The sequence below is a fragment of the Equus asinus genome, chromosome 20 (genome assembly GCF_041296235.1).
Source record: "Equus asinus isolate D_3611 breed Donkey chromosome 20, EquAss-T2T_v2, whole genome shotgun sequence".
Lineage (NCBI taxonomy): Eukaryota > Metazoa > Chordata > Mammalia > Perissodactyla > Equidae > Equus > Equus asinus.
The window spans coordinates 46,285,874-46,304,214 of NC_091809.1; the positions used below are offsets into that span (position 1 = coordinate 46,285,874).

General features: G+C 52.1%; 1 protein-coding gene across 4 annotated transcripts; it reads left to right on the forward strand.

Moving 5' to 3' along the window:
* The first annotated feature begins 4,275 nt into the window (after positions 1-4,275).
* SCN2B (sodium voltage-gated channel beta subunit 2) lies at positions 4,276-16,784 on the forward strand. 4 transcript variants are annotated; one of them, XM_070490204.1, is made up of 4 exons: positions 4,276-4,539; positions 11,348-11,584; positions 11,875-12,085; positions 12,809-16,784. In XM_070490204.1, exons 1-4 carry the CDS (start codon positions 4,480-4,482, stop codon positions 13,006-13,008), a joined length of 708 nt encoding a protein of 235 aa, XP_070346305.1. In that variant the 5' UTR covers positions 4,276-4,479; the 3' UTR covers positions 13,009-16,784. The 4 variants fall into 4 exon arrangements, with proteins under 4 accessions (XP_070346305.1, XP_014711069.1, XP_070346306.1 ...); XM_014855583.3 differs by having other exon boundaries at positions 4,277-4,539; positions 11,418-11,584; XM_070490205.1 differs by lacking the exon at positions 4,276-4,539 and adding an exon at positions 7,364-7,504 and having other exon boundaries at positions 11,418-11,584.
* Positions 16,785-18,341: the final 1,557 nt, after the last annotated feature.

The window sequence follows — 18,341 nt, forward strand, 5'->3', positions numbered from 1 at the left end:
GATTTTATCTTCTCATGTTCTCTAATTGTTTCATAGGTGGGAGGTTTTATTTTCTCCAGAGATCTTAGGCTCTTAGAGATCCTGCTTTAGCTCTTTTCCATGAGCTTTGCAGCCTCTGACCCCACGTGGGACAATCCCTTGTTGAATGGAATTCCTAGGGGGTGGAGTGGAACAGAATGCAGGGGGAGGCGCTGGACGAGGCTCCCAGTCATGGTTCTACTGTGCCTTGATGGGGTAAGATCAGGCTCATGGAGTTTCTGCCCTTTCTCCAGATGTAAAACACACATTCATTCATTCTCAACTGCTCAAGGACCAGTAGAGGTCCAGTGCAAACTCAGAAGAATAAGACACAATTCTTCTCCTTAAAGAGCTACTGTCTAGTTGGCAAAGTAGGAAGTGTAAACAAAAAATGACAATACTCTCTGACTCCTGTTAACACAGAGACCCAAGCAATACCAGATGTACCTTTGTTGCCATCGTCCTGTATATGGGATTGTCCTCATTATTCTGTATTGGGAGTTTATTTGTCTCCCCATCTAGAATGTGAGCTCTCAAAGAGTGAGCTGTACCTCATTCACTTCTGGGTCTCTAGTTTCTAGCCTAGTGTCCGTCACGTAGGGGTCATTGAATAGGTATTTGAGTTTGTTGAATGAGGGAATTGATGAGCAAATGAGTGAATGTGCCCAGTGTCACAGGAACACAGAGAGAAGAGGTATGTAGAAGGTAAGGAGTGGGTGACTTCGTAGCAGATTTTTGAAGAAAGACTAGGAGCTTGCTGAGCAGGCAAGAGAGGAAGGGCATTCGTGGAAGAGGAAATTGCAAAGGCAAAGACACCAAGATGTGAAGCCATCTGTGGGGTAAGAGAAACCTCCCCTGGTAGGGAATGGCTTGAGAAGGGCCTGGAGCAGACAAGAGGGAATGAAATGAATCCCTACCTTGTTATTCCTGAGCAGGATGCTGGGTACTCTGCAGATCACCTGAGGCCAGCATTTAATCCTAAACTTGTTCCTGCTTACCAGTCCCAACCTCCCAAACCTGGCTTCTCGTTGCTTCTTGCTCATGGGATGCAAACCTTTTAATATACTTGAAGGCAGCACTTCTCAAACTTTAATGTGCTCAAGAATCACCTGGAGATCTTGTTAAAAATGCAGATTCTGGTTCCCTGGGTCTGAAGTGGGGCCTGTAACTCCGCATTTCTAAGGAGCTCCCAGGTGATACTAATGATGCTGGTCCGGGGACCACACATTGAGAAGTGAGGTTCTAAGGCGAATGTAACTAGGGAGGCTCTCTGTAGCCTCAACTAGGCATTCCAAAGGCAAAAGGAAACTACCTTCCTTTAAATTATTGTAACACTGCTTTTCCCAGTGGGGTAAGTAATTGTGTGTTGTCTAATAAAATCTTCAGAGGTAAATGGCACCGGGGAGAAATGCCGAAAATAGGGCTTGATTCCCCAAGTGGCCCATCTTTGATACTGGTGTCTTCCTTCTGCAAAATACCTCTTGGAGTTTCTGCTTTCCAGGCTCCTACGGAAGACCTACTCTTTTGGAGCAAATGAGCATCTGGAGGCCCATGTGAGCCGTGGGGAGGATCTGGGGTGGCCCTTCTTCCTCACTCTACTGGGGTAACTCTCCCCTGACCCGGTGCCTTCTGAGCTTTGCTTCCAGACGGCTGAGTTGGACAGAGACTATTCTAGGTCATACCTGGTTTTTTCCACTAAATTCTTTATAGAAGCAGAGGAACTTCTGGATCCATTTCTTGCCTCAGATGTCTCTAAAATAGAAGAGTCTGGACCCAGTGCGAGACCAAGTGAGCTGGGTTAGCAGCTTCCCTGGGCCTCACAGGCACCCTCCGCTGCATTAAAGAAAAAGGAGGTGGCCGGCTACGTCAAACCAAAACTCTCTGGCTGACATGTGCCTGCGGCAGCCTAGGTGGCCCTGCCGCAGACTGGGACCTGCCCGAGGGGCTGGAAGGGAGCCCCAGCTCACAGCAGTCTATCCGTCTGGGTACACCTGCAAACCAGGCCACTGCTGATGGTGGAGGAGGCCTGGGCCTGAGGGCAATGGGGATGGAGGCTGGCCGTGGACCCCAGGGGACACTTTCCCCCTCAGGCTGCCCCTCCTCTGCTTTCCTGATGTTCCTTTCAATGGGCTGAGTGCTCTGTTGATGAGCCAGCAGCAGCCAGACCCTAGTGAAGAGGCACGTGGGGGACAGTCTGTGCAAGATCTGGGCATGGACAACACCTCTGGTGTGGTGGAGAACCCAGAGGTCTCCTCTCCACCCCTCTGCCTTCAGCAACTGCCACCTGGATGTGGACCACGTCACTCCTCCCCAGCCTACAACAGCTTTAGCAGCCTTGGCTAGAGTTCACTGCCTTCGCTGTGATGTCTGCTTTCCCCCATCCCCTCTCCAAATTCATTCATCGTCCTGGGGTGTCCCTGTGCAGTTATGCATGCCTGTTTATTCAGTGTCTGCTCTGAGCCAAGCCCTGTGCTGGCCTCCCATTTTGTCCCTCCACACCCTGCACCTTCGCACCATCTTTTACATCCCAAGCAGAGGCCCCTTGCTTCGTCTATTGCAGTCTTCTCTTCCCTCTGTCTCTAAACAACCTGAAGGCAGGTCCCCTGTCTCCTCCCCATGGTGACAGGCCATGTGGAATACAGAGATAGCCAGTGTTTCACACAGGCCTCCATTTGAATCCTGGCTCCGACTCTGCCCTTAAGAAATGTTGACTGAGGAAAAAAATCACTACAATTCAAACAGCAGATTTTTATTTGTGCAATTAGAATTGCAACACAGGAGACACAGATTCAGGTAGAAACCCAAAATATGTTCTGCTAGGGAGTAAAACTCAGGGGCTTTCAAAGGCAAAGAAGGGAGGTTCTATTACAAAGAATTTTAATTGGAATTGGAGGCGGAGCTAGTCTTGGCCAAGCTTTGATGGACTATTGATTCTGTCTTCAGAAAGTCCACAGTCCTCAGTCTTTGTATCAGGGCGTCCGTACTCCTGCTGACTTCTTAGACAATTGCTTGTAAAACAATTGTCGTTTTGGCCCAGTCCAAAGGTTTGGCCCAGTCAAGGTTCAAGACAGCAAAGCAATTTCTCTGGAAAGGCAGATCCAACTCCATTTTAAAATGGCTCCACTGTAGTCAATTTTGACACGATCATACATAAACTTGGGTGGGTTAAGCCCTGGGAGCTTACGTTTCCTCGTTTGCAATAAAAAAAAAAAAAAAGGAATCACTTATCTCATGGTTACAATTAAGTTCAGATCTCACATGGCACAGAGCTAATGCTCAGAAACATTCGTTGCTCCTTCTTGGGCGCATCAATGGCCCATTGTTGCCTGAGAACCTGTTTTCTACCTCATTGTCTCCCCAGAAGAGTGGGGGTCACCTTCTCTGTTTAGGGCCACGTTGGTGCTCACCTCCAAGCTCTCCTACTTGTGATATTAGCCTATTTTTCTTCCTTTTTTAAAAGAAAAATTTTCAAACATACAAAGCAGAAGAGAGAACTGCATAAAGAACCCTCTGCACCCGTCACCAGTTTCAGCAATCAACCACAATGTCCCGTCTTGTGCCTCGACCTCCCTCACCTCCTTTTTTTTTTCCTGGAATATTTTAAAGCAAATTTCAGTCCTCATATCGTTTTACCTACAAACACTCCAGTGCGTATAACAGATAAAGATCTTAAAGAACATAACCCCAATATTTTTTATCATATCCAACAGAACTAAGAATTACTCATTAGTGTAATCTAATACCCAGTCCATATTTATTTTTTCCCAATTGTCTCAAAAATGTCTTTTTACTGATGATTTGACTGAATCAACATTGCCCAGAGGTTCACGTTACATTTGATTGTAAGACTTCTCACCCCAGCCTGCTTTGACACCCTCGTTTTCAGTGACAGTACTAGAAAAATGAGGAAGTCCTTACTTCCTGAACGTGTCACCAACTCACTTCCCTGAGCCTTTCCAAATAACATAAAAAGAAGCATCTCCTTTTTTGGGTGTTTTTAAATGACAAAAAGAGCTCCCCCCTTAACAGCAGTTCTGAAATAAACGGGTTCCTCTAACAGCTTTCAAAACCCAATAATCACCCAAGGGAAGACGGAAAGGCAGGATTTGCTCCAGTTCTTGTTCAGAGAGTAAAAATTTCTGGGGAACTTTGTTCCTTTCAGAAATACTTTTTTATGCCCTCCCACCTGCTTTTCGAAATCCACCAACCACAAAATTTACTCCATCCCCCTTTTTTCTCTCTCCCTTACACACTCCCTCTCTCTTTTTAGCAGCGACATACAAGCCGGCCATATTAGAGAGATGGAAATAAAGCTTCCTTAATGTTGTATGTGTCTTTGAAGTACATCCGTGCATTTTTTTTTAGCATCTAACCATTCCTCCCTTGTAGCCCTCGGCCCCTCAAATCGCCCTCTCCCACATCCCACCCGACTAGCATCTCCCTCTCTGAAAATGCACAGAGATGCCTGGCTACCTCGCCCTGCCTTCAGTCTCACGGGGCTCAGTCTCTTTTTCTCTTTGGGTAAGTTAGACTGCACATCTGCATGCTCCTGAGGGTCCAGAAGTTCAGCCGCCACTGGAAGAGGATGGGGGCAGGGGGCAGCAAAGAAGACAGGGCTCGAGCTTCCCTTCGGTGTCCTTGGGGAGGGAAGTGCTGGGGACTTGGAGAGACCTTGCTGGCGACTGCATAACGCTGGGACCACTTGGTCACAAAAATGTTGGGTCAGGGGATCTGAGTGTTCCTTGGGGGTGACAATTGTCAAGGGAGGTGATTTTTTTCTTGGGATTTCCCTGAAATGGCCTATGTGGGGGTGGGGGCAGACGGTAGACGGATCTGCAGTTTCTCCATGGATTTTTTTTTTAGGGGTCCTGGGACTTAATGCTCCCCGAAGGGGCTTCTTTTGTGCACCTTGATCTTTGGAATCTGGTGGATTTAGGATATTAGGAAAGAGTGTGTGGGGGAGTTGAGGGCAGAAAGTTGAGTCTGGGTCTGGCTTGCCGGAAATCTGCACTACAGATTTGTTGAAAAGTGTGGGAGAGTAGGTGGGAAGCAGGCTGGAGAAATGATCTCTGGATGGGAGGAGACCTGCTGAAGCAGGCAGCGATGGAGAAGGTGCTCTGGCTTGGCCAGATGGAGTGGAGGAGGGGTTAGGTGAAGGGATCAGAAAAAGAAGAAGAAGAAAAAAAATAGGAGCCCACGCACTGAGTGTTGCCGTGGCCCGTTAAGACCATGTCTCAGAACTGTCCAGCCCAGCCTTGCAGACTGCCCAGTCAAGTGATCCAACTGTTGATTTCATATTTGATCACTCATGGACCTCCTGGCGGGTGGGTGGGCTAGAGGGTTATTTGCAAGCCTGCTTTATAGGTAGTGTCCTTCTTGCTCCTAAACTTACTCATTGCTGGTGTAGCAATTGAGGGTCCAGTCCAAGGACTGTCAGTGGGAATATTCCCCATCACAGAGTTTCTTTCTCTCGCTCTGGCATGCTGTGCTGGATATTGGGCAAGAGGCCAAATAGAGACAGTGCAGAGCCCTTGGCAGCCTGCATAAGGCCTGTTAGCTTTTCTGAGTTATTGGACATAGTAACAACAGAGCAGGAATGTGATGGAAGCCCAGGCAGTGGAAAGAGCATGAGCCTTGGAGTCAGAACTGGGTTTAAAGCCAGCTTTGGCATTTAGCTCATGGGCATAGACGCGACTCCTCTGAGCTTCAGTTCTTTCCCAGGTGAACTGGAGAAAACCTCCTGCCTGGGTTTTTTGTGTCTGGCACGTAGCAGGTGCTCAATTGTAGCTGACTTTTATGGCTTTTCACGTGCCCCAGCGCTGTGTGTCTTGTTTAATCCTCACAGTAATAGGTAATTGTATGAAGTAGATACTGTTATTATCCTCATGTTACAGATGAGGAAACAGGCACAGAGAAGTTAAGCAACTTGCCCAATAAGGTCACACGACTGGTTTCAGGTGAGCTGAGATTTGAACCTGTTTGTCTGACTTCAGCATGTACTTAACCATCGAACTCTGCTGCCCCCAATGTTCAAGAAATGGTGCTGCTATATTAACAATAACTGATCTAAGAATCTCAAGTGCCGGCAAAAAGAGGGGGAGCTGGGTGAATGACCTGTGTGTGAGGAGCTGGCGATGGAGGACAGGTGACCTCCTTTGGGAGTTAGGGAGAGCTCCCTGTGGGAGGGCGGCAGCCCTGTGAGAGCCTTTTCTAAGTGGAGAAAGGAAGGGGGCTCGGTGACCAGGACCAGGGTGTGGCTTAGGGGAAGGTGGAGTCTGGGGTGAAGAGGTCAGGGCATGAGGGCTGTGAGGTGGTGGCGGGAGGAAGCTAAAGCCTCTGCAAACCCGGGTGGGAGGAGGATGCAGGAATGGGGACGTTGACCTTGAACTTGAATTTGATTGGTGCTGTGATGAGGCAGCCCTGGCACTCTAAGGCAGAGGGCTCAGGGGGACAATGGAACTTTGGTGGTGGTAGTAGCATCAGTCCCCAAGATGGAGGGATGCCACAAGTGATGAGGGAGGGGACTGTGCCAGGGGCTGGGTTTGTGAGGATGACTATAGAGCTGACAAAGGGAAAGGGGACAAGCTGGGCAACCTACCGCACACATGACAGAAGCATGTGAGACTAGTTTTTCGCTAGAAATAATCCAAATCATTGGGCTTCCTTAGAATTTGTCTCAAGAGCATTGGCCCTGCGCTCACTGGCCTGGTTACCAAAGTCTGGACTATGTTAGGGGAGGCCTAGAAAGTGGAGTCTGGTCCTCACTGGAGCCCACTGCGCAGATCTGCTGCTGGGGGCAGGAACCCAGACCCAGAGTGGAAAATGCCTTCCCTTCCTTCTACAGACTTTTACTGAGTGCCCACTGGGTGTCATAAACTGTTCTGGGTCCAGGGGTACCAACATGAATAAGAATCATGTTCCCCCAGGATCCCGAGAGACACAGGCACATAAACAAGTAATAACAATGCAGCATCGGATGTGCTGTGATAACAATAACAGTAATGATGCCAATAACAGCAGCTAACCTTTGTCGAGGGCTGACTGTGTGCCAGGCACTGCTGTGAGCTTTGTACATTAGTAAGTCATTTAACCCTCACAGCAGCCCTAGGAGGTAGCTCCTATTACTGTCTCTCATTTTACAGATGAGGAAACTGAGGTGCTGGGAAGTTAACTATCTTGCCTAAGATCAGACCAGGCTAGAACCCTGGTCTTGGCCACTATGCCATTCTGCCTCTCGGTCATGAGGAAGCAGTGGGAACAGGGCTGCCACTGGGGAAGCTGTCTTGGAGGCGAAGCCTCATTAGCTGGCATCTGCAGGAGAAGTAGGCGGGCTCCAGGTGCAGAAGGATGAGCGAGCTTCCCGAGCTGAAGCACAAACACGTGCAGAGTCGTGGAGGCGTGAAAGAAGGTGGTGTTGTCAGGAAGAGTAAGAACTCTGGAGTCACTGGAGGGGAGGAAGCTGGCAGGAGATGAGGCCAGGATGGAGGTTGGTCCCAGATGGCTAAGGGCTCAGAAGCCGTACCCAGGAGCCTGGACTTGATGCTGAAAGCAACAGGGAGGGATCAGTCGGGGTTTGGGGGCGAGAGACGACGAGGACAGGTTGCTCTCACGGCTGCATGGTAGTGGACTGGGCTGGGAGGCAAGACTCGGGTGGGGGTGGGTCTGAAGGGTAAGGCAGCTCAGGAGACGGGCTGGGTGTCACACCCAGCTGGGAGGCAGAGGGTGCCCCAGGGGCAATGTGCTCCAGAAGGTCTGGGAGACAATTCCTCTGCTTAGACACTCTCTGTCTCTTTTTTTAAGCAAGAAGGAAATAAACCTACCTCTTAGAGTGCTGTAGGGTTGGAAAGAAGTGTGAAGAGAACTAACTTCCAGCCTCTGCAGGAGACAAACAAAGTTTTGTGATCTCTGCAAGATGGGCCAGGTAGAACAGTGGGTGACGTGGGGCCTGCGGGGACAGGTGTGCCTTGGAGAAGGTGGGGGGCCAGCCCTGGTGATGTTTTGGAACTAAGATCAAAAGCCACATCCTTACTGCACCCCTGTGACTGCCATTTACTTTCTGTGAGCTGGAAATCAGGAGACCCAGACCCTAGACCTGGTCCCAAATGGGACAACCAGGAAGACTGTGGGCTCCTGTGACGTGTGAGCTTCCTTTAAAGGGGACTGTTCCCCTCTGGCCAGCCTGCCTAAGGCTGGGGGCTGGCAGTTATGCGGCTGGACCTGCCATGTAGACAGCAGGAGGCCTGGTCCCTGCAACGCCTTCAGACAACAATCACAACCCCACCCAACCTCGACGCCCCCACCCTCTGTCTGAAGCCTGGCAGCCTGGGTTCAAATCTGGGTTTGTCACTTACTAGCTGTGAACTTGGGCTATTCGTTTAACTGCCTTGTGCTCAATTTCCTCACCTGGAAAGTGGGGTGATAAGAGGGTTGTTGTGAGTATTAATATCTGTAGAGTGTGTAAATGGCGCCTGGCTCGCAGACTTGGTTGTTGTCGTGAAGTCCTTTCTGTGGCCCTCGCTGTGGATTCGCTTCTTTCCTGAAGCAGCAGAGTTCATCAAGGGACCAGGATTTTGCTCACTGCTCTGACCCCCTCGCCTGACAGTTTTGTCGTCTTTAATGAGGGCCTGGATTGGTGAAAGGCCTGAGGCCGTTGCCTTGAGCCTGGGATCGTCAGGCTGCAGGGGGCGCCCTGGACTCGGAGTCAGGAAACGTGGCTCTGCCCCAGCCTGTCCCTATCCTCTGTCTCTCTCAGGGCCTCGCTTCCCCCATTGGTAAGACATGGGGCTAGATCTACAATTCCTGAAGGTCCCCCTTTTGGCTTCCTGGAATTTGGTGACCCCCTGTTCCTCACTCTGCAGTTGGGGCTTGATGTTTGACCTCGCTGACCACTAGAGGGCACACGTGTTCCTCCTGGTGCCTCCTGCAGGACTCGCTGTAGGGATGGGGGGGAGGCACCCCACATTGCAGCTGTCTATGGGTCCCCCCTCCTGCCAGCCAGAAAAGACCTCTCACTCCTCATGGCTCTGCCCTCCCTCATGGCAGGGTGCTGGCTCCCTCAGGATGGAGGGAGCTGCCTGGTGGGGTTCAAGTTCTAACCGGAGTGGGCTGGGGTGGGACAGAGGCCAAAGATGGGTCAGCTAGATTAATAGCATCTACTTCCTGGTGTCTCTTCCGGTGGATGCTCCTTTTGGCTGGGGGCCCCAGGAAGGTGGCAGACCCTTCCAAGGCAAGTGACTAGAGGAGCAGGGTGTTCCTGGGATATGAGGTAAGCTCAGGACAGGGCCCTGCCAGGCTCCTTCCCTGCAGATTTCTCTGCCTCTGCAGAGTGGGGGCGGTGATGGCATTTTCTGAACACCTCCTCCTTGCCTGGCGCTGTGCTGTGAAAGTGAGGAGATGGGAACTGGGCTTTGTTCTTCTTGGTGGGCCCACTCAGCCTCCCCAGTTTGTACTCCCCTAACTGCAGAGCACACCTGGAAGCCCTGGCCTTGCAGGTGGGGCCGCACGCCTATCCCTCCATCTAGGGCTCAGTCGTGACCTCTGGGGCCAGCAGTTGAGAGCATCTCTTGTTCTTAAGTCCTGCCTACTGGCCCTGGCCACTCAACCCAAGGGATGGACTGAGCAGAAGAACACTGGGGCAGGCTTTGATATATTCCTGCTTCCAGGCTGCAGTGTGGCTGCTTCTGGGATGGGGCCCAGCAGCTTTGCAGAACAAAACATTTTGAAAAATAAGAGGCTTGCAGGGGAGCCTCCCAGGCTGCCCCCGCAAGGCCTGGGCTCTTTTGTCAGATCTGGGGGAACTCCAAGGGGCTGCCTGAGGGGTCAGGCTCCAAGGTGCCCGCTCTGGGAGACTGACCCAGAAGCCCTTGCTGTTTAGGGGGCAGAACTTGAGGAGGATTTAGGATCCTAAGAGCCACCATTTGCTGAACACTTACTGGCAGGCAGACTGCACACTGTGCTTTATGTATTTTCTCTTATTTAATTATCACAACCCTGGAGGTGGGTGCCATCTCTGCATCTTACAGAGGATTGGACTGAGGCTTAGGTGGTAAAGGAGCTGGCCCACGCACTTTCTCCCAGCTGGGCTGAGGCAGAGCTGGGCTTGAACCCATGGCTAACCGGATCTCCTGGTCTATGCTGTTTCCCTGTCAACAGCCACAGCTCTCACCTGCACAGCCTGCTAGCTGCCCTCTGCCCCTAGTCCCTTAGTGCCTTCCTATCTCTGGAGAATAAAATCCTGGCTCCGTGTTCTGGCCCACTAGGCCTCTGCTGACCGGTCCCTGCCTAACTCTTGGGCCTCAGGTCTCCCCATTTGTCCCCCTGAGCACTCTGCTCCTCGTGCCTCAGATACATGAAGCTCATTCCATCCACTTGGGACTTTGTTCTTGATGTTCCCATTGCCTTGGAACTTGATCCCCTCAAGACTTCCAGTGGCTCGCTCCCTCACCTAACTCAGGGGCCACCTAAATGTCACTCTTCAGAGCAGTCTCCCTGACTGCCAGAGATAAAACAACACCCCCTTACTTTGTTTTATATCTTACAGCCCTGGCCACGTATTACTGCCTAAAGTTACATTACTATTTTTTTCCTTGTTAATGTCTGTCCCCTCCCTAGAACACAAGCTCCATGTTGCAGCGACCCTGCCTGTCTTGTTCACTGTAATTTCCCCCAAGACCTGGACTAAGCACCTGGGGCATAGTAGGCGATCTATAAATATTTGGTAAATGAGCAAATGAATAATTGATGCTGAACATTACTGTGTATCTTCTATAAAGAAAATTAATCTTTTGGGATGAGGTTTTGATGATACTGGCAGAGAATTTTCTAATTAAGGCCAGGACTAGGGTGAGGCAAGTGAGCTGCTTAGGATGCAAAATTTAGGGAGGTATTTGTATGACCCTGAGCGTGGGCGTCCCCTTAAATTTTGCATTTAAGGTGGCTTTCTGCCCCATGGGGCACTGCTGCTTCAGCTGGAAGGGCTTTGGCTCAGCAGAGATGGTTGGAAGCGATGGGGAAGAGAGGAAACTGAGGCAAGCAAACTGAAGCTCCTTGTCCGAGGTCTTCAGCCAGCAGGTGGCAGCTGTGGGACTGGGGTGGGATGGCCAGGTGGAGGACTGCACAACAATGGTCCTGGGAAAGGGTTAGATCATTTGTCTGTCCTCAGCTGGACAGATGGTCTGGTCTCTCTTCACCCAAGCCTTGCTCTGCAGCCCATTTTACCCCAAGGGCCACATGAGGTACCCCTTATGAGTTTTACCCACCCCACCCCGTGACTAATTTCAGCCGTAAGGGTGCCAGCCTGCTGCCATAGCTCTGCTCCACTCCCCACCAGGTGCAGAAGGCTTGTCCCCTCCCTGGCCCTGTCATCCAGAATCCTCACCAGCTTGTGGCTTTATCCGCAGTGCCACCAGGGCGGAGCATGGAAGTCACCGTACCTACCACCCTCAACGTCCTCAATGGCACTAATGCCCGCCTGCCCTGCACCTTCAACTCCTGCTACACAGTGAACCACAAACAATTCTCCCTGAACTGGACTTACCAGGGCTGCAGTAACTGCTCCGAGGAGATGGTGAGTCCTGGGATGCAGATGGGGGTGAAGCAGGAGGTGGGAGCCCCGCAGCGTGAAGCCCACCTTTCCCAGCACCTGCCCTTGTATGGGACCAAGAACGCAGAGTACCCTGGGGGGCCGTCTGCTCCAGAGGGCTTTGGCAGAAGGTGGGTGGCCCTGGGGAGGGTGGTGGAGATCTGGAGGTGACTGCCTCTCTTCCAGGTAAAATGGTGCATGGGAGAAAGGGTACCCGCTCTCCTTGCAGCTCCTTGCTCATCCAGCCCCTCATCCTGTCCTTTGTCCACCCCCAGTTCCTCCAGTTCCGCATGAAGATCATTAACTTGAAGCTGGAGCGGTTCGGGGACCGTGTGGAATTCTCGGGGAACCCCAGCAAGTACGATGCATCAGTGACACTGAAAAACGTGCATCTGGAGGATCAGGGCATCTACAACTGCTACATCATGAACCCGCCCGACCGCCACCGTGGCCACGGCAAGATCTCCCTGCAGGTCCTCATGGAAGGTGAGGGGCGGGCGGGCAGAGTGGGGAGTTGCTGAGGGGACCGCTCACCGTTCCCACACAACTGCTCTCTAGCAGTATTAGCTCAGAGCTCCTTTGAAGAGGCTGTGCCCTCCTGAGGGGTGGGAGGGCACACCTTGTGCTTGGTACAAGTCATCCGTTTATGCCCTCCAGTCCTTGAGGACCTGGGAACGCGTTTCAGAGAATCCTTATGCTGCTGTCAGATAATCATGATCACAATCTTAAGAACCAAAATAGCAGCTTTCATTTATTGGGCACTTACTATGTGTCAGCTTTAGGGGTAAACTCTGTGCGTGCATTATCTCATTTCATCCTCATAAACCCCTAGGAGGGAGATACTTTTATTATCCCCATTCTACAGGCGACGAACCTGAGGCTTAGAGAGGATAAGCGAGTCACGTAAGGCCACACGAGTAATAAACAGTACAAGCAGGACTCAAATTTGCATCTGTTTGATCTCAAAGTCCATGCTCTTAAACATTGCATTATGCTGCCCTCCCCTGGGGCTTTTAGATGCCCTGTGATTTTGGGGTGGGGGGCTTAGAGGTCATTGGCCTGGGTTGATTTTTGGCTTTGACTAAACCCTTTCCACGGAGGAGAGTACAGTCAGGAGCACCCCCAACACACTGCGGGAGCCGGGGGATAGTGGAGGGGCTCCCTTTTCCAGCCCAGTGCTCAGTGGGTCTGTTTCTTTTCGTTCTCCAGAGCCCCCTGAGCGGGATTCCACGGTGGCAGTGATTGTGGGTGCCTCTGTGGGGGGCTTCCTGGCTGTGGTCATCTTGGTGCTGATGGTCGTGAAGTGCGTGAGGAGGAAAAAAGAGCAGAAACTGAGCACGGATGACCTGAAGACAGAGGAGGAGGGCAAGACAGATGGAGAGGGCAACGCGGACGATGGCACCAAGTAATGGGCGGCCTGCCCTGCAGCCCCTCCCTCGTGTCCCGTCTTCCTCTCACTCCGCCCTGCACAGTGTGCCCCCCACCTGTCCTCTCTTGGTGTGCTTGAACTGGGACCCCAGGACCTATCTGGGGCCTCCTGAACCCCTCACTTCGTATCCCCCACCCTGCACCAAGAGTGACCCACCTCTCTTTCATTCGAGAAAGCTGCCATGGCGTCGGGGATGTGTGGGCCCTGGGGGGCGGGAGAAGTGCGCTCAAAACTGCCTGTCCCTGAGAGGAGGCAGGAGGCATGTGTGAGGGGCCCAGAGAGAAGGAGGAGGGCGGGCAGTGGTAGAGGAGGAGGTCAACCGTCCAGCCTGCCCAGCACGTGGGCTTGTCTGGTGGCGGCTTCAGAGAGGAGCTGCGGGTGGGGGAAGGGTTTTCCTGTGCTGCCTGAAGGAGCCTGGGGTGGGGCATTGCTCCCAGCCCAGGGCAGCCCTCTCGGGCTGGGGGTGGGGATGGGCTCCTAGAACCTGGGTGGGGGTCACGTTGAAGGGACGACCGGGCATTTCCTGGGTGTTGAAGGAAAGCTGGAGCTGGAGGCAAATGGAGACAAGCCCTGGCCCAGGAGCTCTGCTCTCACCCTCTTCTCCACTGACAGCAGCTCCCACAGAAGCCTCATGGTTTTCCGTTGGCTGCTAACCCCCTGGGGTTTTCGGCGAGAGCTGTGCTGAAGAGCCATTGAGCTGGGCCATGGGTGGGTCCTGTCGTTTTGGGCAGTGGTCATTTTCCACCACAGTTACCCACCAACAGGAGACGAATTTCAATGAGCCGAGGGCCTGAGGGGGTGGGGGCTCCATTGTAAAGTGGAGTTTGCTGCAGGCTGCCTTCTCCAACAGGATGACCACCCTCATGGCCAGGAGCAGCCAAGGTGCAGAGATGGGACGGGGGTGGCAGCCGCAGCAGAGGTGTCCTTGTGCAGAGTGGGCTTCCGCTCAGACTTTCCCAGTCACCCTCAGAGGGCTTCCATCTGGCTTTTGGCTAGAGACCAGGGCAGGGAGTGCTTCTGAGGGAAGGGGAGGGGAGGTCCTGTGGCCATGTCACATCTGGCGCCATGTTACACCCTCCCGTGCTCCAACAACTCCCTCCATGGGGGACAAAGTAGCATTTGTGGGGAGCCAACTTTCACTGCCATTTTACTCACATTAAGAGGGAACTGGTTAAGCCTGAGGAGAGGGAGAGAGACAGAGAAACTGCTGACATGGAGAACACTACCTTGGAAGACCCTAAAGATCAACTAGCCAAGTCACTCATACTACGGATGGGGAAACTGTGGTTCAAACTGACAGAAACTGAGGGTCCTGCCATCCTCTGGTGCCTCAGTCTCCAGTTTGAATCAACAGAGCCATAGTTTTCCCAGTGGGAGGGGTCTCTGCGGACTGGTAGTTGAGGGAGGTGAGGTGAGGAAAGTGGACTCAGGCAGCCCTGCTCATCTCCCTGGAGCCCCGCCCCCCCAGGCTGTGACCGAGGCAGGGATGGAGCAACAGGGAGTAAGAGGGCAGAGTCACTGGCAATGCTCCATACCCGCCTAGGCTGACCCTCCTCGGCACTTCCCAGCCTCTCCAGGAGCTCAGCCCCTGCCCCGGCTCAGGGAGTCAGTGTGTGGCAGGCACCAGTCTGGGGTGAGGGGGTGGAGACAGGACTGTGACAGTCTCAGGGACTCTTCTCTGCCTCTGCCCATCAGATGGCCAATTTGGGGTGAAAGCAATAGCATATGGGATATTCAGTTTAATTTGCTTCAATTCAACAACCATTTATTGAGCATCTGTTACGTGCCAGGCACTGTGCTGGGTGCCTGGGACACACGCAAAGCCATAACAGAGTTGGGGACTGCCAGGTCAGCACTGTGGGGACCAAGATTAATTTTTTTGGTGCATCTAATTCCACCTCTTCAGTCACTGCTTCCAGGGCTGGAGTTGGGGAAGAAGGAAGAGATTTCAGAGTCTGGGCCCTGGGAAGGGAGGAAAGCAGGAAGATGCAACAGGGAAGAAGTGACAGGCCAAGTGGAGTGGGCATAGAGTGCGGGATGGGCAACCAGCCAGCTAACGCCAGGTGGGGTGGGTCCAGCCCATCTGAAAATTCTCTCATCGGCTCAGTACCTAACTGCCAATCAATACACTGCCAATGGGGGTGGGCTAAGCCCCAGGATGCCTGGGGCAGGTGGACACTGCCCATCCTTCGAGCCAACCAGCTGAGTAGGGGGAGATGGGTGGTGGGCACCTCATGCCAGCTGAGACCAGGGTTGTCATAATACGCTTTTGCAGCTTGCAGGTTTCACTTTTTGGCAACCTCTTAAGTACCCTCCTCTCCTGGGATGAGTGAGGATCTGTGCTGATGCTGGGAACTTTTCTTTATCCAGGACTCACAACATTTAGGGGAATTATTTGCAAGATTCCCTAGGTTTATTCTAACAAATCCTAACTTTCCATAAAGAAGCCCAAGACTTCCAGGTTCCTTTCTTTCCCTGCCCTGACCTAGTGGGGCATCTCGAGAGCAGCACCTCTCCATGGGCCTCAGTGGCCCGAGCAGATGCAGACAGGCCAATAAACACCTTTGCCCCAGGTGCCCACCCTCATCTGCACTTACTTCTCGAGCTTCTTAGAATCTCCTCCAGAGGCCTCCTAGAGCTGCCTCCTCCAGGGCAGTGTGGTTGAGAACAAAACGGGGCTTCTACAAGTAGAGGTGGGAAACCCGTGACATGTTTCCCCGGCAGCCATTTCTCTACCCTGCTCTCTTGTCGATACCAGCAAGCTGTTCTGCTTCCTGTGCTCTGGGGTTCAAGCCCCACTCTGGCTGCATGTCCCCATCACTGTGCTCTGCTGGGTTCAGTCTGCTGGTTTTCTTAACCTCCCCTGCCTTGCCTGTTCTCTTGGACCCCCCCATCTGTCTCTTCCTCCTCATTAAGGGCCGCTATAAGGAAATATGGACTGGCCAACCCATGGGATTTAGCTTATAAGAACAAAGCACAATTTTTCAGAACTGAAATGCCTTGAGGTGCCTTGGAGCTGGCTTTGAAAATAGCTATCTTCCCCCCCAGCTATGGACTAATCACAATTATTCCCAGTTATAAAAGGGAAAAGCTGATTGGATCCATATTTCTCCCTGGGAGTCTCCTTGGGGAGGATGGCCTGGTAAATATTTACAAAGTCAGGTTGAGCAGATGGACAATTGAAAATACTGGCCAGGTCCAAAAGGATAGTCCCAGGCCGTGGGCACGGCTTGGTGCAGGTGGAACGGGTGATGATTCAAGAAATTTTCCTTCCTACTTATGTCTTAAGGATAGACAGCCTGTGTCTCTCGCTGTGCCTCTTGCTGATGTCTTCCTTTATTGAAGCTTGCTGATGCATTTGTACATAATCTATATATAGGTATAGATATATTATATATACAAATATAAAACATCTCACTACACCCACCCCAAAACTTACATTGTGGGCGGGGGGACAATCATTTCTCAATGTTTTGAGTTGATTCACCAAACGCAAATTATGGAATGTTCTTATTGCTCTTCGTGCACTTGGATGGAAAACCTAACTACTTATGCACTTTCTAGGTGTGATGTGCTGTGTGGTGGTTGGAAGAGGTGACGGGGAGAGAAACTTAAAGGGTCCTCTGTGACCCGCCTGCTGTGATGCGTCTGCTTTTTGGAGTGGACTGACTTTCTTTTGTAGTTTGTCTTATTGCTTGGATCTATTGGCTACAATAAACAGATCATCTCCTCTGAACATCCTTCCAGTGTGGCTTTTTTTTAGGGGTGCAGAGTGGGGTAAGTTGAGGCTTTGCCAGGATCCTGACAGGGGCCCCCGATGCTGCTTTCCTGGCAACCCCATTGGCACTGCCACATCCCATCAAGGATGGGGTCATTCTAGTCCACTCTTGTTGACACGTTTCATCTCTTTTCCCCTTTGCCTACAGAATCTTGGGGGCCTCTATCCACCTCAGAAGCACCCTGGGGACAGGATGGCTAGACACCCACTTCTTGGAGGGCTCTTGGTTATTTCCAGGATGATGACAACCTTTTAAGCCCTCAAGGCCAACTGTTATGCTGATGTTGCCTTTTCTTTCTGTGAATGGAGGGGCCATCCTTCCTGTCCCTGTTTCTAAGCACTGTCTGACTAGGCAGACGTCTTGAATGACAGCTGGTCAGAGTCTGCCCTCGTGCAACTTCGCGGACAGGGTGGCTGGGGGAAGAGTCAGGTTGCTCCTGTCCCATCTGCGTCCTGCTGTATCCCATTTGCGTGCTGTGAATCAGCCCTACTTTCAGGACCCAAGGCAACCCCCTGGCCTAGGGGCTCCACTATCCCAGACACACGTGGCCTTGTTCTCTCTTGCTTCCTGTTTTTATGTCTCTCTTCTCATTTCTCTATCTCTCTCTCTCTCTTACACACACACACACACACACACACACACACACACACACACACATCCTTGCCAAGGAGGCTTACCAGATAAGAAAAATCTCAATTTTCTGAATGGCAAGGAAATCTGGAGTGGTTGGATCCTCCTTTTCTCCTGGTTTCTTTGTCATTTCTGTCTGCTCCCTGGTAACCCAGAGACCCTTGCTAGTGGTCAGACGCATTTTAGAATATTCCAGGAGGGTCCTGACATTGGCAGTCCTCATGCCTACAAGGATTACAGCTGCTGCCTGAGAGGGAAGCCAGGAAGGAGGTGGCAGCATTAAAAGATGCGGCTGGTATTTAACACAACCAAGGGTAGCTTGGTTTAAAAGGATGTCTGCCGCTGGAGCCCCTGAGTCTTCCAAGGATGGGAGGTCAGAGAGGGTGCTTCTCTACTTAACAGACAGGAAAACTGAGGCAAGGGACGTGGACTGAGCAGAGAAGGCACTGGGAATCCTGGCTGGTTCCTTCTGGGGTAGACACCAGCCCTTGCTATTCAGCCAGGCCAGCAGCATCTTCCTCATTCTAGGGCTTTTCTCCCAGAAGACTTTGGAGGACACGAGCTGAGACTGGCTTCTGGGAGGGCTGGATTCGGCTCAGGCATCTCCTCTAAGTTGCTTTTCTTTGGCCCAGCCTGCCCAGTGCTGCCTTGGCCGGGACGGCAGTGGGGGGCTAGCTCTTATCCTGGGGTTCTGAATTGGTCACCAGCTTCCTGTGTCCCCCAACTGAGGTGGAGGGGCCTGTACAGGAGCCTTTCAATTCCTGCGGCTCCTTCCCACCGGAGCCCAGGCAGGGCTCAGGCACAGCCATGGGCCTGCCAGCTGCCTGCGGCCATGGAATGGGAGTCTGTGCGCGGAGGCTTTTAGAGTCCCTAGGACAAGTCTTGAGGGTCAAAAGGAGGGAAG